The following is a 27,326-nucleotide window of genomic DNA, read 5'->3' on the forward strand; positions in this document are numbered from 1 at the left end:
GTGTCACTAATGCAACATTTTCCAGTGAATGCTTGATAATTTTAGTTTTGCACCCTCCCCACACCAAGATCATTAGAGCATACATCACTTTCATGAAAAGGCACAGGGCACTGAAAATCAATACTTAGTCCTGCCATGAGTGCAGGGGACTAAACTAGGTGACTTTGAGGCCTCTTCCAGATCTATGATTCCATGAAATAGTATCAAATTGCCCATTTTTCCTCACACCCACACTAAATATATTTAGTTAGGTTTTATGAGTTATAAAAGATTCCCACACTTGACTATAAAAATGGTATGTAGATATTTTTACCAAAGCCAGTTGTAAAGGGATAGGTTATTGGGCATTTAAAGCTACTTTTTGAAGGAAGCTGCTAAAATTTCCAATGATTAACTATGTTTTTTAAACTTCCTGAAACACAGGAACACTTCAGAACACAAAGGCTATGTCTACATTGGCAAGATTTTGTGCAAATACTTTTAACGCAAGAGTTTTTGTGTTAAAGTATTTGCACAAGAGAGCGTCTACATTGGCATGTGCTTTTGCGTAAGAGATGTGCTTTTGCGCAAAAGCATCCGTGCCAGTGTAGACGCTCTCTTGCACAAGAAAGCTCTGATGGCCATTTTAGCCATTGGGCTTTCTTGCGCCAGAAATTCATGCTGCCTGTCTACACTGGCCTCTTGCGCAAGAACAGTTGTGCAAAAGGGCTTTTTCCTGAGTGGGAGCATCATAGTTCTTGTGCAAGAAGCGCCGATTTCACACATTAGAACGTCAGTGTTCTTGCGCAAGAACTCCCCGCCAGTGTAGACAGGCAGCATGTTTTTGACCAAAAGTGGCCACTTTTGCGCAAAATCATGCCAATGTAGACACAGCCAAATTGGTTTTTTTTCCAATTCGAATATTTATTTAGTGAAATGAATGGCATGTGTATGTGCTTTATTAATTAATTAAAAGACATTCACCAAGTAAAACCATTAACCAGCCCAAACCAGAGTTATTGTGCTGTGCTCCTGGGAAAGATGGTGCTGAGGAAAGCTCCAGAATCCAGCAAGAGGAATGGGTGGGTGTAGGGAATAATTTCTGGACTCACTGGGTGCAGGCGAAAACAAGCAGAGGATTTATTGAACACACAGAGCTGGTGCAGTGCAAACCAGGTGTTTAGCCCAGAGAACTTAATTGAAACATACATTAGATTATATAGGTAGCAGATGGACGGAGGAGAAGTGATTTGATAGGTCTAGCAACGGAAGTGCAATATGCTCATAAGCCAACGAACTAGAGAGTTACACAGTAGCTCCGCCCATTGCCAATTAAACATGTTATCACTAATACAGGTAGTTATTCCTTACAAGCTAAATGAGCCAACATAATCAAGATGACAGCCCCCAGTTGGACATGTTACTGTTAGTTGAAATTGTGATGTCTACTGCGAGATGACTCCATCCTTGTGTTGGCACAGTCCTTGAGATCCAAGCTGATTAATCTGAAATCACAGAAGACAGTGAGAGAACGGCGCAGCTTAGCTGATACCAGCCAGGCCTTATCAGAGTGAGGCTCCTTTGGAATGTAGTTGCCAGGATGACTAGGGTCAAGTTAACTGCTGTCTGTGTGCTTCCCAGGCCTGGCCTAATGATTTAGGATTTGAGTTGTCAGTTCTCAGCAAGATACCACGGACTGCCTCAGTTTACCCTACAGTTGGACCTGGGGCTGAATAGGCGGGGTTGAGAGCTACTGTACCGAAAGCTTGGCTTGGACTGGTGTCCCTGCCCTCTGACTTCTGGCCAATGGAAGGGACCTGGAACAGAGGGGAGGGTGCTGGGGGCTAGCCTCCTCCCAGAGTTGTCTGGGGTAGAAGCTTAGATTTCATATAACAGGGCTCGCAGCTCCTGGCCCTCACTGCTACCCTGTTGTCTGGCAGCCCCCAGCAGGCGCAAGCTCTTTGAACAGAAGCAGTTGAAAGAGCTGCTCCCAGGCAGCTCCCAGGCATTGGGCCAGTGGGGCAGAGCTGTGAGCTCTTTTCAGTTGCTTCTGTTTGAAGGACTTGCACCTGCCAGGTGGCTGCCAGGCAGTGCAGCTGCCCAGCAGGTGTGAGCCCTTTCAATAGAAGCAGTTGAAAGGGCACATGTCACTGGCTCCCTGCAATGCACTAGAGGCACGGGGGGGAGGGGGCTGCAAGCCCTTTAAGTGTTTCTTTTTAAAGGGTCTGTTCCCCTCCCCCTCTCCCAGGCAACGCTCTACGAGATGAGGCCTGGAAGTGCCTGGTGGGCTGGATCCAGCCCTCTGAGAGGCTTTTGCTTGCCCATGGCAATAGAGGCTGTCTGACTGGAAGTGGGACGCTTCTACGATGCCCTGGAAAGCCTCATTTATATCCCCTTAGCACCTCCAGTTCAGCTCCCTTGGCCTCCAAATTCCATACACAGTCTCTGAGAGCCAGAAGCATCTTGCACCAATGCACACATTCGCCACCTGTCCATGATCACACCTGCTGCACTGGGTGCACTAAACAGGATAACCCCCACTCTGCTGGTGGATTTCTGCCTGCGCTCTCTCCTGCTGATAATTAGACCCTTGATAGGGTTTTTATTTCAACCAGGTAGTTTGGGGTTTGGTTTAGTTGAGAAGAAGTTTTAAAGAATGCCAAGTGTATTTAGCCCCCTTCAAACTCACCCTCTAGGGGTATGTCTACACTACCCCGCTAGTGCGAACTAGCGGGGTAATGTATGCATACCGAACGTGCAAATGAAGCCCGGGATTTGAATTTCCCGGGCTTTATTTGGATAAGCCGGCCGGCGCCATTTTTAAATGCCGGCTTGTTCGAACCCCGTGCCGCGCAGCTACACGCGGCACGGGCTAGATAGTTCGGACTAGCAAGCCATTCCGAACTATCTGTACGCCTCGTTCCAAACCCCTAATCATTTAGTTGCCCTTTTCTGAACCCTTTCCAAGGCCAAAATATCTTTTCTGAGGTGAGGAGACCATATCTGTATATAGTACCCAAGATGTGGGCATACCACAGTTTTATACAGAGGCAGTAAGATATTCTGTGTCTTATTTTCTATCCCTTTCTTAATAATTCCTGACATTCTGTTTGCCTTTTTGACCACTGCAGCACACTGTGTGGACGTTTTCAGAGAACTATCCACGATAACTCTAAGATCTCTTTCCTGATTTGTCGTAGCCAAATTAGCCCCCATCATACTGTACGTATACAGGCAGTCCCCGGGTTACGTACAAGATAGGGACTGTAGGTTTGTTCTTAAGTTGAATTTGTATGTAAGTCGGAACTGGTACATATTGTAGGGGAAACTCTAGCCAAACATTTTTTTTAGTTTTGGATAGCATAGGGAAAGGTTAACTCCCCTCTAATGTTTGTTTTGCTGTCTGTTCCCCTGTTCAGAAGATTTCACATCTATTTCTGTCCCTGTGACAAACTCAGGACTAAAGGAGTAACTCATCAAATACCAAACAGCTCTGCACCATGCTTTGAGCTAATAGCTTTATTTCCACACACCACCCAGGGTTCTAGGAGGAGGGTCCTTTTTTTGCTAACACAATGAGGCCAGCACTTTGTTTGTTTTGGTGGAGTCTTTGTTTGCCCAGGGAGCCCAGCATGTATAGGGGGAGGAGGGGAAAGGTGGGAATAATAGGGGGCGGAGAGGCTGCTTTTGTCTGCTGATTTGGCAGCCTGTTGCCGGGGGCAGCCAGGTTGCTGGGGGGAGGGAGGCAGCTTGTTAGTTGGGGGAGGAGGGCACCTTGTTGCTGGGGGAAGGAGGGCATGCAGGCTGCGAGGCCGCAGCAGGCATGGGGAGGCACTTTTCCTCTGCTGGCAGCTCTGCGGGACACCTTTCCCAGTGGCCAGTTGCTGCTGCAGGCAGAAGCCAGAGCCGGAGGAGCCAGCCCGAGGAGGAGGAGGTGGATCCTAGGATCCAGGTGAGTGAGCCTCTGGGATGTATAGAGGGGGGGTGGAGAGGGAAGAAGGGGGGTGGAGGCGGAAGAAGGGGGGTGGAGGGGGAAGACGGGCTGAGGCTGGCCAGCGACCGGGGGGCAGGCTGCGAGACCGCGGCTGGCAGCGGACTTGGGGAGGCGCGTTTCCTCCGCTTTGCAGGACCCCATTCCCTACGGCCAGTTGCTGCTGCTGCACCTAGGCTCCACGTGTGAGCGAGCCCCGGCATGTATAGAGCGGTGGAGGGGGAAGAAGGGGGGTGGAGGGGGAAGACGGGCTGAGGCTGGCCGGCGACCGGGGGCAGGCTGCGAGACCGCGGCTGGCTGCGGACTTGGGAGGCGTGTTTCCTTCGCCCAGCAGCTCTGTGGGACCCCATTCCCTAGGCCAGCTGCTGCTGCAGGCGGAGACCAGTCAGAGCCGGCAGGAGGAGGAGACGGATCCCAGGATCCACGTGAGCGAGCCCCGGGGATGCTGCTGCGCATGTGCGGCAGTTGCCTCACCCCCGTTCGTATCTAGGGATCCGACGTAAGTCGGATCCACGTAAGTCGGGGACTGCCTGTAGTTGGGGTTATTTTTCCCGATGTGCATTACTTTACACTTATCCACATTAAATTTCATTTGCCATTTTGTTGCCCAATCACTCAGTTTGGTGAGATCTTCTTGGAGTCCCTCACAGTCTGCTTCTGTCTTGACTATCCTAAACAGTTTGGTATCATCTGCAAACTTTACTACGTCACTGCTTACCCTTTCTCCAGATCATTTATGAATAAGTTGAAAAGGATTGGTCCCAGGACTGACCCTTGGGGTACACCACTAGTTACCCCTCTCAAATCTGAAAATGTACCATTTATTCCTACCCTTTGTTTCCTGTCTTTTAACCAGTTCTCAATCCAAGAAAGGACCTTCCCTCTTATCCCATGGCCATGTAATTTACACAAGAGCCTTTGGTGAAGGACCTTGTCAAAGGCTTTCTGAAAATCTAAGTATACTATATCTACTGGATCCCCCTTGTCCACATGTTTGTTAACCCCTTCAACGAACTTTAAGGCTGTGTCTAGACTGGCCAGTTTTTCCGGAAAATCAGCAGCTTTTTCAAACTGGCCGCTTGAATTTCCGCAAAAGTACTGACTTCCTACTGTAAGAAATCAGTGCTACTTGCGGAAATACTATTCTGCTCCCGTTCAGGCAAAAGTCCCTTTTGCGCAAAGCTTTTGCACAAAAGGGCCAGTGTAGACAGCTCAGATTTGTTTTCCGCAAAAAAGTCCCGATCGCGAAAATGGCGATCGGGGCTTTTTTGCGGAAAAGCGCGTTTAGATTGTCACGGACGCTTTTCCGCAAAAAGTTCTTTTGCGGAAAAGCGTCCATGCCAATCTAGACGCTCTGTTCCGAAAATGCTTTTAACAGAAAACTTTTATGGAAAACGCAGCCTAATACATTAGTAAGACATGATTTCCCTTTCCAGAAACCATATTGACTTTTGCCCAACAAATTATGTTCTTCTACGTGCCTAACAATTTTATTCTTAACTATTGTTTCGACTAATTTGCCCGGTACCAGTGTTAGATTTACCAGTCTGTAATTGCCAGGATCACCTCTAGAGCCCTTTTTAAATATTGGTGTCACATTAGCTATCTTCCAGTCAGTAGGTACGGAAGCCAATTTAAAGGATAGATTACAAACCACAATTAACAGTTCTGCAATTTCCCATGTCAGTTCTTTTAGAATCGTTGGGTGAATCACCCGGTCCCAGTGATTTGTTAATGTTAAGTTTTTCTATTGTTCCAAAACCTCCTCTAATGACACTTCAATCCAGGACAGTTCCTCAGATTCATCTCCCACAAAGGATGATGCAGGTTTGGGAATCTCCCCAACATCCTCAGCCGTGAAGACTGATACAAAGAAATCATTTAGCTTCTCCGCAAGGCCTTTATCATCCTTGATTGCTCCTTTTGTATCTCGATTGTCTAGGGGACCCACTGGTTTTTTAGCAGGCTTCCTGCTTCTAATGTACTTTAAAAAACATTTTGCTATTGTTTTTTGAGTTTTTGGCTAGATGTTCCTCAAAATCATTTTTTGCTTTTCTTATTACATTTTTACACTTAATTTGACAGTGTTTATGTTCCTTTCGTTTTCTCTCACTGGGATTGGACTTCCATTTCTTGAAAGATGCCTTTTTGTCCGTCACTGCTTCTTTTACACGGTGGTTAAGCCACGGTGACTCTTTTTTAGGTCTCTTACTATGTTTTTTAATTTGGGGTAAACATTTAAGTTGGGCCTCTATTATGGTGTCTTTAAAAAGTTTCCATGCAGCTTGCAGGGATTTGGCTCTCGTCACTGTGCCTTTTAATTTCTGTTTAACTAACCTCCTCATTTTTCTGTAATTTCCCTTTTTTAAATTAAATGCGAGAGTGCTGGACTGCTGAGGTGTTCTTCCCAACACAGGAATGTTAAATGTTATTACATTATGGTCACTATTCCCAAGCGGTCCTGTAATAGTTATCTCCTGGACCTGATTCTGCGCTTCACTCAGGACTAAATTGAGAATTGCCTCTCCCCTTGTGGTTCCTGTATCAGCTTCTCCAAGAAGGAGTCATTTAAGCCATTGAGAAATTTTATCTCTGCATCTCTTCCTGAAGTGACATGTACCCAGTCAATATGGGGATAATTGAAATCCCCCATTATTATAGAGTTTTTTATTTTGGTAGTCTCTCTAATCTCCCTTAGCATTTCAATGTCACTCTCACTGTTTGGTCCCGTGGTCGATAATATATCCCTACTGCTATATTCTTATTATTGGAGCATGGAATTACTATTCATAGTGATTCTATTGAACATGTTGATTAATTTAAGATTTTTATTTCATTTGATTCTACATTATTTTTCACATATAGTGCTACTCTGCCACCCACATGGTTTGTTCTATCCTTCCAATATATTTCAAATTTATTGTGAATGATTGTGTCTAGGTATGATTGATTATTCCTATTATTCAAGCTTGGCATTTTTATCCATAGATTCTACGGTATAGTTGGATGTTTACTGTATTTGCCTTTATGCTTTCTTTCACATATAGTGCCACTCTCCAACCCGCATGACCTATTCTGTCATTCCTATATAATTTGCACCCTGGGATTATCATGTCACATTGATTATAATCATTCCATCATATTTCTGTTATGCCCATATTAATATCAGGCATTCAAGTTCACTAATTCAAGTTCATGTCTAATATTTAGACATCAAGCATTTGTAAGTAAGCACTTGTAAAATTTGTCAATCTTTAGCTGTCTCCCACTATGTGAGGTAATTGTATGGGAGTCTTTTTCATTTCATTGTTTTTGTTCAGTCCCTACCTGTGCTTTATCCCCTCTGACTTTTGGGGAAATTGAGAATCCTCATTAATAGATGAGGGGATGTCTCTGTCCAAACCATGTGTTCCTCTACACCTATCTGCTTTCTCTGGCTTTCCCCATCCACAAGATATCAGAGTCTATCTTGACTGATTCTGGCATCATTTCTCTCATGGACAGTAAATTAATTGTGATTTTGAATTAATTCAAATTTTTTACTTTGTTTAGCCATAACGGTACTTGGATTTGGTCCTCTTACTATGGGCTGTTTTTTTTTAATTGGGTATACATTTATTGTGAACCTCTGTTTTCATGTAGCTTGTATTTTCATGTAGGGGAGAGAGAATGGTTCCTAAATGTGGGGCTTCAGAAATGATATATAGAAAACTAGGAGTGTGTCTAGACTACATGACTCCGTCGATGGACCTATGTAGATGAGTGTACTCGGCAAAGAGAAATGAAGTGGAGATTTAAATAATCGCAGCTTCATTTACATCAAAATGGCCACTGCGCTGTGCTGATCAGCTGATTGTCAGCACAACGCGGTAGTCTAGTCGGGGATCAGCCAATCCCAGAACCCTTTGTCATCAGATCCTTTATGCCTTGTGAAACAAGGCTTACAGGATCTGACGACAAAGGGTTCTGTAGTCAGCTGATCCCCGTCTAGACTACCGTCGATGGAGCCATGTAGTCTAGACACACCCTAGGGCTATGTCTACATTGGCGCGATCTTGCACCAAAGCAACCACTCTTGTGCAAAAACTTGCTGCCTGTTGACACTGGCCGCGAGTTCTTGCGCAAGTACACTGACATTCTAATGTATGAAATCAGGGCTTCTTGTGCAAGAACTCTGACACTCCCACTCAGGAATAAGCCCTTTTGCGCCTGTTCTTGCGCAAGAGGCCAGTGTAGACAGGTAACATGAATTTCTTGAGCAAGAAAGCCCTATGGTTAAAATGGCCATCAGAGCTTTCTTGCATAAGAGAGCATCTACACTGGCAAGGATGCTCTTGCGCAAAAACACATCTCTTGCGCAAAGGCACATGCCAGTGTAGACGCTCTCTTCTGGAAGAGTTTTTGCAGAAGAACTCTTCTGCAAAAGAGTTTTTGCGTGAGAATGTGCCAGTGTAGATGTAGCCTAGGTGTGCTCAGTGAGAATGCGGCAAGTCTGGTTCAAAAGTGACAAGGTTAATTTGCTGACAAACTTGGAAGGGGCTAAGGAGCTAATCAATTTATGAAGTGGCCTGTTCAGTGGTTGTGAGTAGCTCTGCGGGTGGAACTCAGTTTTTTCTCAGTGGTGATTCTTGTGATGAGGACATCTAAGAAATAGATTTAATTCTGAAACAGACTGGAGGGTAGATCCTCAGTAGGTGTAAATTGGCATATCTCTACTGCTGATCCACTGGTGATGTGTCCACAAGCACCATTTTGGGAGAGTCCAAACCAAACAATCAGGACAGGAATAGATAAATGCTTGCCTTATATGCTGAAATATTTACTACTGTCATGTCCACTGAAAACCTCACAACACATTTTGTAAGACTAGTGCTTTGCTCCAGAGTCTTTTGCTATATTTCACATATTTAGGTGTTTATTATGCCTTTTTCATTTTCTCTTCAGTATGGCTTTGTTTAGGTAGCAAATGACTGCTGTACATACATAATTTATAAGTGCTTTGAGATCATCTAACATCATATAAATATCACGGCTAATCAAGTTGTAACCCCTCCTGTTGGCTAGCCCAGTGTGAGGTTATTCAGCATAGGGGAAGCCTTGTGACTTCTTACACCACTGTGAGAGGCTGGGCCTGAGGCTGCTTGGGGTGCTCTGTGCTGTGTATTGCGTATGTGTGAGTACACCTCAGACCAGACCCACTCTGACAAATCTCCAGGAACAGACTTTATTCTGTAAAAAACATAGAACAGGAAAACAGTTCAGCAGCCCCTTCTCTCAGCATGAAGCCTGGGTGCTGCTTCTAGCACCGTCCTTGCTGAGACCTTGCTGGGGGCAGAGGTTACAGCACACAACACAGCCCCCTTACAACATGTTCCAACTCCCACAGGAACTAAATCCCACAATAACCAAGTCCAGGTTCTCCCTGGGCATGTCTAGACTACATGGCTCCGTCGACCAAGCCATGTAGATTTGTTTACTCGGCAAAGGGGCATGAGGCATAATGGGGTGGTTGACAAATGCCTTTGATGTCGACCGCAGAGCGTCCAGACTACAGCTCTGTGCCGCCAAACAGCTGATCGGCACAGCGCAGCAGCCATTTTAATTTAAATGAAGCGGCAGGAACATGCCGGAGTTTGTAGTCCACAACTTGCAGTTCCCAGAGCGGCTGCTGAAACACACTGGACCTTGGGCTACAAAGTAAATGGCCATCTAAGCTTTTGAGGTGTTTGTTTCTTCCACATCTTTTTAAGCTCTTACTGAAAACAAAGAAACAGAAAATAAAGGGGTAGCAACAACAGGTTTCATATTTGACCAGCTACAATTATAGCAAGAATTGGAAGCCATCCATCATCCTGCTGACAGTTATACACACAAGTAAATGTGTCTGTCTTACTATTCGTGGGCATAAGATTATTCACAATTATTTGCAGGATTAGTGATATGTCTCTGGAGTTTTGGGTTAGATTTGTTTTGTGAAGTCTGTTCAAGAAACCCAGCACCGAAGATAAAATGAAACATTTTGAGTTATTTTTCAGGGACTGCATTATGCTCTGCTGCCTGAACAGTGGCACAAGCTTTGTTGCTGGGTTTGCCATCTTTTCAGTTCTTGGTTTCATGGCTTATGAACAAGGAGTGCCCATAGCAGAAGTTGCAGAATCAGGTAAGTTTCCTAAGAAGATTTGATGTGGCTATAAATATGCATGATTGTTGGTGTTCATAAAGTTTGGACATTCACTCTCCATTCCTTAGTCAGGTTGACATTTAACCAAGCTGCCTTGTATATAGTTTAGAAAGATTCTGTTATTTAACAGGTATGCTGCTAATTAAAATGACTGCTGTAAAATGTGCACTAGTATCAATGTAATACTTTCATGGTCACATAACATTTAAATTATCATAGAAAACAGCAAAATCCAGGAAGCTAAGTGGTCAGATCCTCTTGCCACAGAGCTGCTATAATTGGACAGCTGAGAATTCCTTCGTCATAGGGAATCTCCAGTGCATTATCTCTACAGTCCCCTCTAGTGTCTCATCCTATCTACTTTTGTTCCACTCCAGTTGACAAAATATAGATAAGATCATTCTCCACAAACTTTCCTTGTATTTAATCATTCGGATTTCTTGTAAATTAGATAGACCAAAATACACTGAACTGGTTTGTGGGGGTTTTTTTTTATAAAAGAATCAGTTTTATCATTGTCAGGGCTGTTCTGCACTCTGTCACTCCGAGTGAAGAAGATGGGGGCCCACAAGAAACCTTAGGTACATTGCCTCTCTAGGCTCTGCTTACAAAAACTCCTCAGAGTCACAGATTCACTGACTTCGGAAGGTGGCTGCCACCATCAAGTCATTGAAACCCTGAAAAATGGGAAGAAACACTTGAATTTCTTCCCTGGGGTTACCCCCACGCTCTTTTGCCACAAAAGAGCTTAGAAAAAGAAACAAACAAAAAACACTACAGAAAACAAACTGTTCTTCTTTGAGTGCTTGCTCATGTCCTCTCCAGTTAGGGTTGTGTGCACCACTTGCACGAATTCCAGAGCTTCAGTATCTGTCAGACCAGCCAGAGAGCCCCTGGAGTGGCCCCAGCATATTAGCGCATATATACCCCAGCTGGCCCTCCTCCCCCTCAGTTCCTTCTTACCGCCTGTGACGGTAGCTGAAGCACTCGACTATATAGTTAGTCTATCCCTTAGCTTTACGCAGTTCTCAGTTTTAGTAGTTTAGATTAGTTAGTAGTGTAAATTGTTGTTATAGTTGATTGTTCTTATCGGGGGAAGTTCTCCCACTTAACTCACCCCTCCTGGGGAGGGGCTGCATGGGCTGCATGGCTTTAAAGCTTATGCCCTGCAGTGATCTGCATGACTCCTGTCTGAAGTGCCCGGGAGAGGGTCATTGCACTAACAGTTGTCAAATTTGTAAGAGTTTCAAGCCATTAGAGAACCATCCGCAGCACTGAAGCATGCGGCACTGGTGAAGTCTTCGTCATCAAAGTACCAGTCACAATTCCCATCACTGTCACAAAAGAGTCAGCTATCCCGCCAGTGTGGCCAAAATCTCAGGCACACACACCAGCCCTGGGGCCTGTGCCAGTAGTGATACCACACCAGCCACCCATACTGGTAATCGCATTGGGGCCACCTATACCACCGGCACCTGCCCCATCAGATTCCGGGGCCTTGTCTGAATCAGCACCACCTCACACGGCACCACACATCCTGATACCGACTATGATGGGACTGGCCGACTCCTTGGTACTGCCAGTGCAGAGCCAATACTTGCACCCAATGCTGCCACCAGCACCACCATTTATGTTACCAGCACTGACCGATAGGGAGAAGCCAACAGAGATGGCCAGGCATACATCATATCATCGCTCTCCGGTACCATTGTCAGCACCGTTCTGGTTGGCCTTGGACTATTCCTCGGAGTTGGATGCTGACTCACTACGCTCCAGGATCTCATCCTATAGTTGCAGCACCATTCCCGATCTAGGCAGAAGTCTTGACACATGATTCCAGCCTCTCACCAGCCTTAGCCATCACACTGGCAGCCTCAACACCACTGGCGCTTCTGGACTCCCTGTGCCTACCATCAGGCCCAGGGGCCTGAGCCATCCAGGCACGCCTCGGTGATGGCTCAGTCCAGGAGCACTCCCTCTGCGATCCCTTTGACCAGGGCACCTGCATCAGAGACAGGGCACTCGTCATATAGGGAGACCATAAGACCAGGACAGGGTGTAGAGTGCCAACCTGCTATACCACCAGTCCCACCACCTCAAGCGATCAAACAACAGCTGGCACACCCTCTGCTGAGAGAGTCCTCCTCTTCTTTGCCAAATGAGGCACTGGCCAACCCAGCACCTTCCATGCCTGCTATGGATGCCAGGGCACACCAAGACCTGCTCCACCAGCTGGCGGCAAAGTTGGGGGTGCAAGCGATCATCTGGCACAGTTGAGCTGACATGTCAAGGGAACTGTAGGTAGGCAGATTAATTCTGATCACGTAGGGTACGTCTAGACTACATGCCTCTGGCGACAGATTAGACTACCCGGCATAGGAAAATGAAGCGGCAATTTAAATAATCGCCGCTTCATTTAAATTTACGTGGCTGCCGCGCTGAGCCGATCAGCTGTTTGTCGGCTCAGCGCGGTAGTCTGGACGTTCCGCAGTCAACATCAAAGGCATTTGTCGACCTCCCAGGTATGCCTCAGGTATTACGCACAGCTGTTCTTGCGTAAGAAGCCTGCAGTGTAGACGTAGCCTTAAAAGATAAATAACTGCATTTCTTTGCTTCCTTTGCAGGACCGGGACTTGCCTTCATTGCCTACCCAAAAGCTGTCACCATGATGCCTCTTTCTCCACTATGGGCAGCTTTATTTTTCATGATGCTCATATTCCTTGGATTAGATAGTCAGGTAGGAATCAAACACGCTTAAAAGAAATTCTGGGTCAAATTCTCAGCAAATATAAGGTCACAAATCTTCTTTTATGTCACTTGGAGCTGTGTCACTTTGTGCCTGATAAGGATCTAGCCCTGTTTAAAGCCTCTATTTCAAGTTTAATAAAAAATAACAAGTCTGTACAATATTGCAGATTTCTTTGTATAAATTGTAAGTCATGATTCATCTGAATTTTGCTTTTAATGTTAACATCAGTAATTCAGTTAGAATTTAGAATTGTTCAAGTCCCCTCATTGTAAAGCAAAGACAGCACAATGACATGTGTTTCTTTTCCCTGTTTTTTAAGCCAACATGCAAGCAATTTTGACAACTGAGAAGAAGGTACTGACAGTGAAAGGGCTCAGATTATACTTGGGCAGTGGTTGAGGGGCCGACTGGGGAAGGTAGCCGAAGCTCTGCTCCTTCTGCCCCAGGCCACATCCCTTCCCCGAGACCATGCCCTTCACAACCGTTCCTTCCACCACCCCTGTAGCCAAGCCCCATCTAACCCCAATTGAGGGCTGCTGCACAGCGTGGCTCCAGCTTCCCTGGCCACTGGGAAACTGGGCTCCTCGCAGTGCGGCCCCAACCTTATCAGGCTGCTGGGAGCTAGGCTGCCATGCAGCATGGCCCCAGGCTCTCCCAGGCAGTTGGGCAGTGTAGGAATTTTGGGAAGGCAATGCCTTCTCTTGCCTATATTACCAGCCTCTCACGAGGGTATACCTTCATATTTCAAGATATGGTGGCAAGAACGGTGTAATTAGACACTGCAGTAAAATTAACAGCACAAGCCATTGTTGAAGTCTGTGTAATTGCAGAAAAATTCCACAAGAGTTGTTTAACAAGAGATATTATATGATAATGAGCAGGGCTTGACAAATTATGAAAACCCTACTCACCAGACAAAAAAGGGACTCACCACCCTCCTCCTCCCAGTGTTTTTTAATGGCATAAATTCCTAATAAGAACAGTAATTACTAATACGTTCTTAACAAATATCACCCAAGTTATTAATAAATATCTTATAAACTTCAACCTTTTCCCTCTGCTGCCATGTCTCCTCCCCTTGCTCCATCAGCTCCCCGGTGCCTGCTGCCCCCCAACTCCTCACCCTCCTCTGCTGTCCTGATTCCTGCTCTTCTCACTGCCCTCAGCCCTCCTGAGACCTGCCCCCCTCCACCAGCCCTTCTCTCCCCCCTGTGCCCACTCCTCCTCCAGTAGCCCCACTCTGATCAAGTGATCTACCCCTCCTCATCCACTCTCCTAACACCTCCCTCTACACTGCTGCCCTGCCTCTCTCCTCTGGTGCTGGTCCCTCCCCTTCAGGTGTCTGCCCTTCTGCTTCACCCCCAGAATCTCCTGGCACCTGCACCCTCCTGGTTCCTCCCCCTTCCCTCACTGCCCCTGCCCCCTTTGCCCTCTTTTTCCCTGATACCCACCCCCTCAGCACCCTCTACCCCCGTTCCCCTCATGTCCCTGTACCTTCACACATGCCTTGCTCCATCCCCACCTTCCTCATGCCCACCCCTTCTTTCAAGCCTTCTCCCAGCACCTCTCCCTCCCCCTCTAGCCCCCAATGCCCTTACCCTCTCCTCTCCCAGCATCACCCTGTTCCCCCCTCCCACTGACACCTCCCCTCCTGCCCTTTTCCTCAGTCTGCACTTAGCCCCCTGGGAATTGTCTCTCCTGCACCCCTGTCCCTTGGTGCCTTTCCCTTTCTTCTTCTTCTTCTCCTGACCTCCTCCCCTCCCCTCTCCTCCCCTCAGCACAAGCCCCTTCCCCATATTTTTCCCCTCCCCACAGCCCAGCCCAGCCCAGCTGCTTCCCCTCCTCCAGGGCCAAGCAAAACATCCCCCCCCCTTTTTTTTGTTGTCTTTTACAGGTTGGCATTTTACAATGGTTTTTTTGTTTGTTTGTTTGTTTTCATTTTTGTCCCGGCATTTTAGCCCTATAAATAGCAAACTGCACTTTCATTCATTTTTTTCCATAAAGGCAAAGGTGCTTCAAGTGAACTCCCCCTTTCACTCACTGCTGGGTCACAGCAGCCTTTTCCCTGCCCTGTCCAACCCCTCCCTATGGACAAGCACCCCTCACTCCCAACCCACAGGGGAAACAGGGTGCAGGGACAGCACAGAGCCAGAGGGGTGCAGGGAACAGTGTGGGGGGAGGTAGGGGTGGCACAGGAAACAGGAGGCACAGAGGCAGCGTCCCGCAGGGATAGGGGGGAGCAGTGTGCGGGGTGCGGTGGAGGCACGGGGAATGGGACACGGAGAATGGGAGGGGCAGAGGGAATCCGAGTCTAGGGGCAGTGCAGGGAATGGGCAGCACAGAGCTGAGGGGGGAAGCAGGGATCGGGGGGAGCAGGGTGCGGGGTACAAGGGTGGCGCAGAGCCAGAGGGAGAGCAGGGGATCCGGGGTGCAGGGGCGGCATGGTGAATGGGCGGCGGGAGCCAGACGGGGTGCGGGGCGGGCTCAGCAAGCCGAGTGGTCGGCTGAGAGCAGTCTCTCGCCAGCGAGGGGCTGGGGCCATGGCAGGACTGGAACCAGTGGAGCAGGGCCTGGCTCTGCCGCGTGCCACAGCCAGCTACCGGGGACACGCAGCCAGAGTCGAGGTGCCGTGGCCCTTTAAAAGTGGCGGGGCCACGTCACACCAGTATCCTGGCGTCTGCCAGAGCTCCGCCCCCTCGAGCTGCAGCTGCACGCAGGCAGCCCAGCACTGAGAATCGCCGCAGTTCCCCCTCCCCGGCAGCGCTCTGCTCCGCCGCCGGCTGGCGGATTGGATGGAGCCACGCCACCCATAGTGCGGGCTTCGGCCAGCCCTTTACAACGGCCCACCGGGCCAGTCCACCCCTCACTCGCCAGCTGGCAAAATCTACTCGCCACGGGCGAGCGGGCGAGTGTATTTGTCGAGCCCTGATAATGAGTATATTATAGTAACTCTGTATGTGTGATTCATTTCAGGAAATAAGTATGTGTATGATCATACACTTTACAGTAAAGCTGTGGTATTTTGTTTTGTACTGCACTTCAGATTATTAAATTTAATGTTTTATAAGATTTATACTTTTCCGAGAGGCAACTTGAGGTAGCAGAATGCAAAAGGGACTGGAAATTAGGAACTCCTATATTCTACTATGATCTCTTTCAGTGACACATTTCTGCCCTGTGCTTCAGTTTATTTAATCTATAAAATGGAAAGAAACATACTTACCTATTTCAGCAGATTATTGAAGTTAGATAACACTTTGATTACAGTTCTGATTATTATTCATTTAAGTGGCAATGCCTTCGTGTACTAAGTGTGCAATTCCTCGTGTACACCCATCTCAAATTCAGAGCATCATGTGAAGTCCCACTTAAGACCTATTTTAAAGACTTAAACATTGTGCTGTCTGTCTGCTGCACAATGAATTTCACTTGGAGATGACTAAAGTGCTTGTTACTTTTCGGAATTTGACGTTGGACTAGAAATATATAGGTTTGGAATTTTTTACTCTGAAATTTTCATCTTTTCAAACTGGATTTTTCAGTCTCTCTCTTTGATGAGATTATAGGCGGGAACTCGAAGAGTTTTTTAGTAAATCCAATTCCCTAGAGTAGAAGAGACATGTATCTTATTTGAACTTTTCATTTTTGTTCCAGTTTGTGTGTGTTGAAAGCCTAGTGACAGCAGTGGTGGATATGTACCCAAAGATTTTCCGAAGGGGATACAGAAGGGAACTGCTGATTCTTGCTCTTTCAATTGTGTCATACTTCATTGGCCTAATAATGTTAACAGAGGTAAGATGCTATTTGTTTCATTTCAAAGATACAGCCAGGGAAACAAATTAGCTAATTCTAATTGTGATAGACTCCAGGAATGAGCACTTGACATGAACAAAAATTGCTTTACAATAATGTTGATCAAACAAGTACAAACCATTTAAGAGTCTGTTCTTGACTTTTGTTCAGTTCTTTAAGGCTACGTCTACATTGCAGCAGATTTTTGGAAGAGGAAATGCAAACAGAGTGCTCATTTGCAAATCTCGTGCTCTCATTTGCATATTCTCTTGTGATCCTTTTTGTGGAAGAGGTTTTTGTGATTAAAAGCCCTAAGTAGAGGTTTACAGGATCTTGCGCGAAAGGGATTTTTTCCGACAAATGGCCACATCTACACAGGGCTTTTTATTGCAAAAACCTCTTCCGCAAAAAGGATTGGAAGAAGATATGCAAATGAGAGTGTGAAATATGCAAATGAGCACTCCATTTGCATCCCCTTCTGCAAAAAACACACAGTGTAGATGTAGCCTAACTGCACTTTGAACTCAATTAATAGCTTAATCAATGATGCATTGAAATCCATCTTATTCAACACCTCCCATCCATCCAGAGAAACTGATTTCTCCCTGATCACTCTGGGCTGACCCAACTTGACATGAGGGTATTTGATACCGGTGGCCAGGAAAAGGAAGCCATCTTCCTGGGATCAAAATGAGTGATGAATATAACAATGAAAAACTTGAGGAAAAGCCAAAAAGGAAATTGGTGGTAGCTTTAATATTCCCATCTGTTGATTTATTGGGCTATATGCATCAAGGGAATGAAACTCAATCCAGCAAAATGTTTAAGCATCAGCTTTATTTCGAGTATATGCATACATACTTGTCACAAGTGTTACTATAGCAAATATAGATGGGTACAGATCTACTCTCTGGTCTAGATAACAGCAGTAAATAAACATTCAGAAAAGTGGTGGGGTTTTTTACACCTTTGATTCACAGTCTCTTAGGGTACGTCTACACTACAGCGCTAGTTCGAACTAACTTAGTTCGAATTAGTTAATTCGAACTAAGCTAGTTCGAACTAACGCATCTAGAACTAAAAACTAGTTCGAACTAGCGTTTTGCTAGTTCGAACTAGCGCGTCCACACTGATTGGACGCAGGGGGGCATTTAAGGGCAGCTGAAACCGGTTCTGGCAGGGCATCAGGTCAGCAGTTGCTTTGTGTGGCTGCTGTCTGAGGCTATCTGAGGCTCGTGCTTAAAGGGACCCCCCTGGACAGCCGGTTCTCAGCTTTTCCTGCTTGTTTGCCAACCTCGCCGAGGGACAGCAAAGCGTCGGTCTCTGTGCCCGTCTGTGTCGGTGCTTACCTTTGGGGGGGACCGCCGCAGGTGGCAACATGGAGCCACGGCTCGCCCTGCACCTTCTGGTGCACGTTCTGGACTTGCTGCTGCAAGCCTGCCAGCAATGGCTCGAGGCTGCCTGGCACCACCTGGGGAACGTCAGCCCCCTGCCTCTCCGCCTGGCCACCCTGGGGGCCATGGAGGAGCCGCGGCGGCGCCCCGGCACCGGCGTGCCCCGCCGCATCTGGCGTCTGGACACCAGCAGCGACTGGTGGGACCGCATCGTCCTGGAGCGCTGGGACGACCGACAGTGGACCCAGAACTTTAGGATGAGGAGGGACACCTTCCTGGAGCTCTGCGAGTGGCTCGCCCCTGCCCTGCAAAGAAGGGACACTCGCATGAGACCCGCCACCCCCCTCCAGAAGCGGGTGGCCATCGCCCTCTAGAAGCTCTCCACGCCGGACAGCTACCGATCCGTCGGGAACCAGTTCGGCGTGGGGAGATCCACCGTCGGAGCGGTGCTCATGCAGGTACGGCGCTCGTCGGCCACCGAGCCGGGGGGGAGGGGGGCTGCGAGGAGGGGATGGGCCGCCCCAGGGACAAAGGGGGGGGCGGGAGGAGGCGAAAGCGCCCCGCACCGGAGGGGCCCGGCTGTCCCGGCCGTACTACACGCCGCCAGGGGGGTTGCTTCCGGGAGTGGGGCCCGGGGCACTGCCAGGGCACGCACGCTCCCAGCCAACCGGGCGCCCCACTGATTGGCGCTTTGCTGTGTCTCTCTCTGCAGGTGGTCAAGGCCATCAACCGGGTGCTGCTCCACAGGGTGGTCCGCCTCGCCGACCCGGACGCCGTCATCCGGGGATTCGGCGCCCTCGGCTTCCCCAACTGCGGGGGGGCCATCGATGGGACGCACATCCCCATCCGTGCCCCGGAACACCAGGCGTCCCGTTACGTGAACCGCAAGGGGTACTTCTCCGTCATCCTGCAGGCCGTGTGTGACCACCGGGGACAGTTCACGGACATAAATGTGGGCTGGTCCGGCAAAGCACATGACGCACGGGTGTACCGGAACTCCTCCGTGTGCCAGCGGCTGCAGGACGGGACCTTCTTCCCCGACCGCCACATCAGGGTCGGGGACGTGGACATGCCCGTCTGCCTGGTGGGGGATGCCGCCTACCCACTGCAGCCGTGGCTCATGAAGCCCTACACGGGGCACCTCAATCCCTCCCGCCAGGCCTTCAATGCCAGGCTGAGCAGGGCCCGCATCGTGGTGGAGGGGGCCTTCGGGCGACTGAAAGCCCGCTTTCGATGCCTCCTCACCCGTCTGGACCTGGCCGAGCACAACATCCCTCCCGTGGTGGCGGTATGTTGTGTGCTCCACAATTTGTGTGAGCAGAAGGGGGAGGCTTTCCTGCCAGCCTGGATGGCTGAGGCTGACCGCATGGCTGGACACTACGGTCAGCCCCGCACCGCCGCCATCCGGGAAGCCCAGCGGGGGGCCATCCGGATCCGGGAAGCCCTGCAGGAGAGCTTCCAGGTGGAGGAGGAGGAGGACTGACCTCTCCCTGCATGCCCCACCGGGGCCTTCTTCCACCCTACCCCCCCCTTCCTCTTTCCCCTCCCTACCTACTGTCAAATAAAGACACCTGTTTTTCAAACAAAAACGTCTGTTTATTTCACAGAACTGGGGTGGGGGAGGGAGGAATGAAGGTGGGAGAAGGGAGGGGGAAACCTGGGACGAGGGAGCTGGAAGGGGAGGGGAGGGAAGGGAGGAAGGGAAAGGAAAGCTCAGGGGTGGGAGTCCGGCTGCCTCTCCCGTCTCGCCACACTGCGGGTCCGGGGGCGTCGGTGGGGAATGGTTGTGGGGGGGGGGCAGAGGGGACAGGGGGTGTGGAGGAAGCAGGAGCGGAAGCAGGAGGAGCAGGGGGAGCAAGAGGGGGAGTAAGAGGGGGAGCAGGGGGAGGAGGAAATGGAAAGCGGTCCAGCAGGCTCTGGAGGTGGCCTCGCAGGGCACGGCCCTGCTCCTCCAGGGCCTCCAGACTCCTCCGGCGCAGCCTGAGGTCCTCCTGGACCCAGTGGTCCTGGAGACGGAGCTGTCGGTCCAGGAACCGGAGATGCCACCTCTGGTAGTCCTCCTGGTTCCTGGCTGTCCTGCTTGCCCGGGCGCGGGCGGCTGCTGCAGGCGGTGTGGTGCGCCCTGCAGGCCCCGGTGCTGCAGCTGTGGTGCAAGAAGACCAGCGGTCAATTTCCCCAGGGGCCCAGGTGTGTGAAACCCAGCTCCCCTCTGCAAGGCCAGGGCCCCTGCAGGATCCCCAGCTGCTGCTCCGTGGTGGGCAAGGCCCAGGCGCACGGTCCGGGGCTCCCTCTCGCCCCAGCCCCCCGTACACATAAGGGGAACACGAGGGTACTCACAGGTGGACGCCTCCCCGGCCTCTGACGATGCAGGCGAGCGGGTCTGTGGCGTGCCTCGGGGGTCCCGGGTCCTGGGCAGGCTGGCGGCAGGCTCCTGGCTCTCAGAGCCCTCTTCCTCCTCCTCGGTGTCCAGGAGCGGTCCCTCTGCCCCGGGGTCAATCACGTCCCGGGGGGCAGGGACGGCATGAGGCCCCAGGATGCGGTCCAGGGCATGGAAGTGGGGGCAGGCCTCCGGGTCGACCCCTGGCAGGCAAGCCCGGGAGTAGGACTGCCGCAAGTCTTTAATCTTGCAGCGCACCTGCTCCCGGCTGCGCTGGTGGCTCCTGGCGGCCAGGCTGGCAGCCATGCGTCCGTAGACGGCTGCGTTCCGGTGGCTAGTGCGGAGATCGTGGACATTGGAGGCTTCCCCCCAAACCTCGATGAGGTCCACGATCTCCGCACTTGACCAGGCGGGCGCCCGCCTTTTGCGCCCCCGGGCAGGCTCCTGGGAGCCGCCAGGCTGGTCGTGGGGAGCAGTGGAGGGCTGGGAGCCCTCGGATGGCTGGCTCATCCTGTGGCAGGTGCAGGCTGTGCAGGCACGGGTGCTTGCAGCCTTGCAACTGGCACAAAGTGAGTAGCCAGCCCATGGCCCTTTAAGGGCTCCGGGGCCGGGAGGGGGGCAATAGAGTTTCCCTGGTGTTGGCCAGAGTGGCCACCAGGGAAACCTGGGAAGCCTTAGCCTCCCACTAGTTCGAACTAAAGGGCTACACAGCCCTTAATTCGAACTAGCTAGTTCGAACTAGGCGTTAGTCCTCGTAAAATGAGGTTTACCTAGTTCGAACTAAGCGCTCCGTTAGTTCGAATTAAGTTCGAACTAATGGAGCGCTAGTGTAGCGCCTAGGAAAGTTAGTTCGAACTAACGTCCGTTAGTTCGAACTAACTTTCTAGTGTAGACATACCCTTATAGTCAGTTCTTCTACACAGGAAGTCTCACCTGTACACTTTCAGGATGAGCATTTATCTCCTCCCTAATCCTCTTCCTTCCCATGGAGGAGTCCCATCTGAGTACATATTAACATTGCTGACCCGTGTCAGGGTCTATGCCACTAGGTCTTCAATGCTATTACAAACCACTCTCAGAAATAGTACCAAGCAATATCTGTGACCCAGAGATGAAATACAACTGCATGGCTGTGGCTAGATGGTGAGCCCTTTTCTTACCCTTGACTCTCCCACAAGGAGCAAGAGGATAATGGTGTGGTTCTGGAGGATAAGCTGCAGCCTTTGTACATTTAAGAGCCTTAAGAACCATTCTTTCTAAGTACATTTGTTTCTGTTGATCTAGTGGGTTTCATCTGGCTATATAGATGATGCAAATGGAGGCATTCCAGGAACTAAAGTTACAGGCAGTCCCCGGGTTACGTACAAGATAGGGACTGTAGGTTTGTTCTTAAGTTGAATCTGTATGTAAGTCGGAACTGGCGTCAGCCACTGCTGAAACTGATCAGTTTCAACCGTGGCTGAATCTGGACGCCAGTTCTGACTTACATACAGATTCAACTTAAGAAACCCAGGCGTCCCCAAGTCAGCTGCTGCTGAAACTGATCAGTGGCTGATTCCAGGAAGCCTGGGGCAGAGCAACTCTGTCTCGGGTTTCCTGTAGTCAGCCGCTGGTCAGTTTCAGCAGCGGCTGACTTGGGGACGCCTGGGGCAGAGCAGCTGGGGTGCTGCCGGGTTTGTCCGGAGCGGCGCTATGGGACCAACCCGGCAGCCCCCAGCTGCTCTACCCCAGGGGTAGGCAAGAAAAGCCTGGTCTTCTGGGGGGGGGGGCACTAGCTGCACCCCCCCCCCCAGCAGACGAAGGAGACGGGGGTGGCGGGACCACCCAAGTCCTCCACGGCTTTGCTCCGTCTCCCTGGTCTGCTGACCTGGGAGACGCAGAGCAAAGCCGCAGAGCACGCGGGCAGCGGGACAGTCCAGGCGCGCCGCGGCTGTCCCACTGCTGGCATGCTCCGAGGCTTTGCTCCCCGTCTCCCTGGTCTGACCAGCAGACCAGGGAGATGGGGAGCAAAGCCTCGGAGCACGCCAGCAGTGGGACAGCCGCGGCGCGCCTGGACTGTAGGGAGATGGGGAGCACGCCCACAGCGGGACAGCCCAGGCGCGCCGCCGCTGTCGCACTGCGGGCGTGCTCCTAGGCTTTGCTCCCCATCTCCCTGGTCTGCTGGTCGGGAGACGGGGAGCAAAGCCGCGGAGCACGCCCGCAGGGGGACAGCTCGAGCGCGCCCGGGCTGTCCCGCTGCGGGCATGCTCTAAGGCTTTGCTCCCCGTCTCCCTGCAGACCAGGGAGATGGGGAGCAGCTTTTCTCACCCCGGAGGACGGGGGCGGCGGACCGCGGCGCATCTGGGCGTCCCGCCGCTCCCGTCCTCCGGGGCGAGAAAAGCCCCGTTCGTAACTGCGGATCCGACATAAGTCGGATCCGCGTAACTCAGGGACTGCCTGTATCTTTGAAATGGGAGAAAGAAGATGGTAAGCTTGATTTGCTCTCAGGGTGTGCTTACACTGTAATCAAAGGTGTGGTTGTAGCTCAGGTAGCCATATTCATATAGGTTTTCCTCTAGCTAGCCTGACAAATGACAGCAGTAAAGGCATGATAGCACAGCAGCACAGGGTGTCTGGAACCCTGGGAATGTTCTTGCATTGCTGATCCATGTCACAGTCTGTGCCACCAGGTTTTCCCTGCTATTTTTAGCTCCACTAGCTAGGTTTTAGCTGGAGTGGATGTGCCTCTGAGCTGCAATCACATCTCCAATTAAAGTGTAGCGATGTCCCTCAGTTCTTCATCCTATCACCAGTTTGTAGAACTGTTGCTATGGTTGCTCTCCAATGTATTCAAAGCAGGTATATTAATATGGTATACCACTGGGAATGTTCAAAACACACCAAGGAAAAATATTTGCCCCCTGTCGCTGAATAGAATGGCTATCTTAATTGCTTCCTCTGGCACACTCTTAATCAATCAACTGGAATGGGACCATTCCCAAAGTGGCTTTGTGGAACCTTGAGGCTCCATGCAATGGGTTCAAGGGCTCTGTGAGAAAATATTAATGACAGTTGTATAACCCTTTTATTTTGTTACTTATTTTTCTGGTACTTTTCTTGAAAAAAATAATTTATTAAAATAAAAATAGAATTCCAAAACTTTGTCTATTTATTTGGGTACCTATTGAATTAAAAATGACACTATTTTAAGGTCTCTGACAAATTTTCAGGACCTCGTAGTGGTTCCATGGCTGAAAAAATGTGGAAAACCCTGCTCTCTGGTAAAACCATTATTTGATCTTTTCTGATACAATGTGGCTATCATATCTGTATATGTAATAATTAAAAATGCAGTGAAAATAGTGAGCACCAGGCAGTCAATCAAATCAAATCAATAGCTACCCAAGAGCCGTTATGCATATGCAGTCAATATACTATTTGATTTGGAATGTTGCAAGCACGAGGAGAGAGGCCTCAATCACTATGCAGCAGAATGAGTAGAGAGGAAGTCTGGCTGTACTGTGCAGCAGGAAGCAGCATGTGGTGCTGTTGTGTTGTATTCTCAGGCAGAGCAGCAGCCTCTCTAAGTATCCCAGGCAGCTAATTTTTCACCTCTGTGCAGAGAGCAGGCACAAAGCCTAAGCACATTTTAAATGGGAGATTTGGGCACTGATATTAATTTCACTGCCCAAGAGTGAATTTTACTCTGTTAGCGTATGGTGGGACTTGGAGCGAAGCAGCACCCCCACTTCTCCCCCGCCCCTGACAACCTCAAGGAGCTAACCCATTAGGCAAATACCCAACTTGCAGTAGTCATTGCAGTAGTCTGAATTTGTTGATGGAGATTTTCTTTGTTGCTTATGGGGAGGGAATGTCACTATATCCCCTCACATATCTACAGTGATAGATGAGGTGTCTGTTACTCAGACAGACAGAAATCTGAGCTAATCTGCACAGGCGGAAATAGAAATGAAGTTCTCCAACATCTCTGGAATTTGGAAGGAATGTTTTCTCTTGGTTTTCTGTTGTCTATTTTATTTGGCCCTATACATTCTTTTAAGACAGATATTGTTAAAGATTAAAAATAGATTTATTTTAAAATCTGTATTAGCTGACTAATGAATGTCTGCACAGTGCTTTGCACTTGAGAGTGGCCACAAAAGTGGTAAGTAACTTTTATTACTGCTAAATGGAATGACCTAGTCTGGAAGATCTTTTTTAAGCCACAAAACTATGCCATACCCTACAGCAAGTCCCATAAACCCATTCTACTGGGCTACGTCTACACTGACCCCTTTTCCGAAAGGGGCATGGTAATTTCAGAGATCGTTTTTCAGAGGGCGCTTTTTCCGGAGGATCGGGGCCAGTGTAGACGCTCTTTTCCGGCTTTTCTAAAAGCCGGAAAAAAGCGGCGGACATTTTTATTTAAATGCCGCGGGGGATATTTAAATCCCCCGCGGATTTCCCTATTACGATCTCTGAAATTACCATGCCCCTTTCGGAAAAGGGGCCAGTGTAGACGAGCCCCTGGAGTCTGTACTTTTGATCTTATGATAGTGCTGACACCAATGTTTAGAGTTCTGCATGGATACAAAAAGTATAACCCCAGATTTGCATGGCCCTATGTGTCACCTCCACACAGAAGTGTGTATCTCCTGTCTGGAAGAATGCTAGCCATTTGCCCACACTAGCATAACTAGGGACAGCTGCTAGTGAGCCTGGTCCCACCTTAGTGAGCAGGGTTGGAGGCAGTTGAAGGAGTGGCCCGGGCTGGGTGCTAGCTTCAGTGAGCGATGGTCCAGCATGCTGCTGCTTTTGTTGATGTGGTTCCTGGCCCAGTCACTAGCCATAGTCCTGCTGGTGTTGTTCATTTTTTGCTGGAGCCCTGAAGCATATTAATTTTGTATCTGTACAAGTCTTTACGAATGCTACCTGAATTTTAAGAAAAGGAGTAAATGTCTCGATTATATGATCTAACATAGAATTAGTGTAATAGAATATCTAATATAGGAATATTATCTCACAGGATTATATCTTATGGGCTGTCCATTTAAATGAACAGAACATCAGAACATGACAATTAGGTCCAGGTGACAGGACAAGCACATTACTGAATGTTTTTGTGCATAACCCTACAGTAAATCTGTTAATATTGTAGTCATTTAAGAAGTCAATATTAGGCATCAAAGCCAAAAATGAATCAGGACATCAACTTCCCTTAAAGCTGTTTTTTCTATCATGCTGGCTACACACATACAAGACAGAATTGCATCAAGCTAAATATATTTCTTTAAATGAAATGTCAGCTTCTGGAGACAGGCAGGAAAGCTATCCATTTTCCAAAACCATGTGTAAGGAGACTGTTAGTCCCTTAGTAAAACTCTGTGGCTACATCTACACTGCCATGATTTTCCGCAAATGCTTTTAACGGAAAAGTTTTTCCATTAAAAGCATTTGCGGAAAAGAGCGTCTAGATTGGCACGGACGCTTTTCCTCAAAAGCACTTTTTGCGGAAAAGCGTCCGTGCCAATCTAGACGCGTTTTTGCGCAAGAAAGCCCTAATCGCCATTTTCGCCATCGGAGCTTTTTTGTGCAAAATAGTTTTTAGCTGTCTATACTGGCCCTCTTGCCCAAAAACATTTGCGCAAGAGGGCTTTTTCCCAAACGGGAGCAGCATATTATTTGTGCAAGAACACTGACAATCTTACATTAGATCGTCAGTGTTCTTGCACAAATTCAAAGCGGCCAGTGTAGACAGCTGGCAAGTTTTTCCGCAAAAGCAATTGCTTTTGCGGAAAAACTTGCCAGTGTAGACGCAGCTTGTGGGAGTTTTTAGTTCACCAGCTCCCAATATCAAAAGGGGAAGGGTCCATGAGAAATCAGGGCCCTGAGACTGACAGACTCCAGGGTCAATGGAAAGCAGCCAACACTCCAGCTCGGCCTGATTGACAGGTTGGACAGGCCAGTGAGGAAAGTAAGAGGCCAGGCCCCGTCCTCCCTGTGCGCTGGGATTTTTCTGGGTCTCTCTGAGCAAGGAGAGAGCTGAGAGACAGCTAAGAGGAGCAAGCTGTGTGGAGAGGCAGTCCTGCAGCAACAGAGCCAGGCACACACAGCCCAAGGAGTGCAAGCTATGTGGAGAGGCAGTCCTGCAGCAACAGAGCCAGGCACACACAGCCCAAGGAGCGCAGACCCTGTGTTGAGCAGCAGACTGGCCGTGCTCAGAGAGCCAAAAGGGACAGAGAAGCAACACAAGGAGCTGGAGACTGGCAAAGCAGCACAGCCTGCAGCAGGGTGTGGTGAGCAGCTGGGACCAGCAAAGTGCGGGGAGAGGCTCTGGGCAGGGAGATATCACCAGCCAAGAGGCCCAGCAGGCCAGACGGGGAGAGGGGTCTGGCCACTTAGGGTTTGTCTAACCTACATGGCTCCATCAACAGAGCCATGTAGATTTGTTTTTTCGGCAAAGGGAAATGAAGCTGTGATTTAAATAATTGCGGCTTCATTTAAATTTAAATGGCTGCTGTGCTGAGCCGACAAACAGCTGATTAGCTGTTTGTTGGCTCAGCACGCTAGTCTAGACACTCCCCTGTCGACATGAAAGCTCTTTATCGACCTCCCTGGTAAACCTCATCCTAGGAGGTATAACGGGGAGGTCGATAAAGGGCTTTCTGGTCGGCGTGGGAGCGTCCAGACTAGCGCACTGAGCCGACAAACGGCTGATCAGCTGTTTGTCTGCTAAGCGCGGCAACCATTTAAATTTAAATGAAGCCGTGATTATTTAAATCGCGGCTTCATTTCCCTCTGCCGATCAGCCTAATCTACATGGCTTCATTGATGGAGCCATGTAGTTTAGAAACACCCTTAGAGCTTGAGGCTGTGTGGTCACT

General features: G+C 49.2%; 1 protein-coding gene across 2 annotated transcripts in view; it reads left to right on the top strand.

The window, feature by feature from the left end:
* LOC102448256 (sodium- and chloride-dependent GABA transporter 3) overlaps positions 1–27,326 on the top strand; it is a 275,725-nt gene that overhangs the window by 221,816 nt on the left and 26,583 nt on the right. For both annotated transcript variants that reach the window (XM_075939327.2, XM_075939326.2), the window contains exons 9-11: positions 10,006–10,130; positions 12,776–12,888; positions 16,555–16,692. In XM_075939327.2, coding sequence (XP_075795442.1) covers positions 10,006–10,130; positions 12,776–12,888; positions 16,555–16,692 — 376 coding nt within the window. The remainder of the gene's footprint in view (positions 1–10,005; positions 10,131–12,775; positions 12,889–16,554; positions 16,693–27,326) is intronic.

The sequence above is a fragment of the Pelodiscus sinensis genome, chromosome 11 (genome assembly GCF_052426305.1).
Source record: "Pelodiscus sinensis isolate ZL-2025 chromosome 11, ASM5242630v1, whole genome shotgun sequence".
NCBI classification, from domain to species: domain Eukaryota; kingdom Metazoa; phylum Chordata; order Testudines; family Trionychidae; genus Pelodiscus; species Pelodiscus sinensis.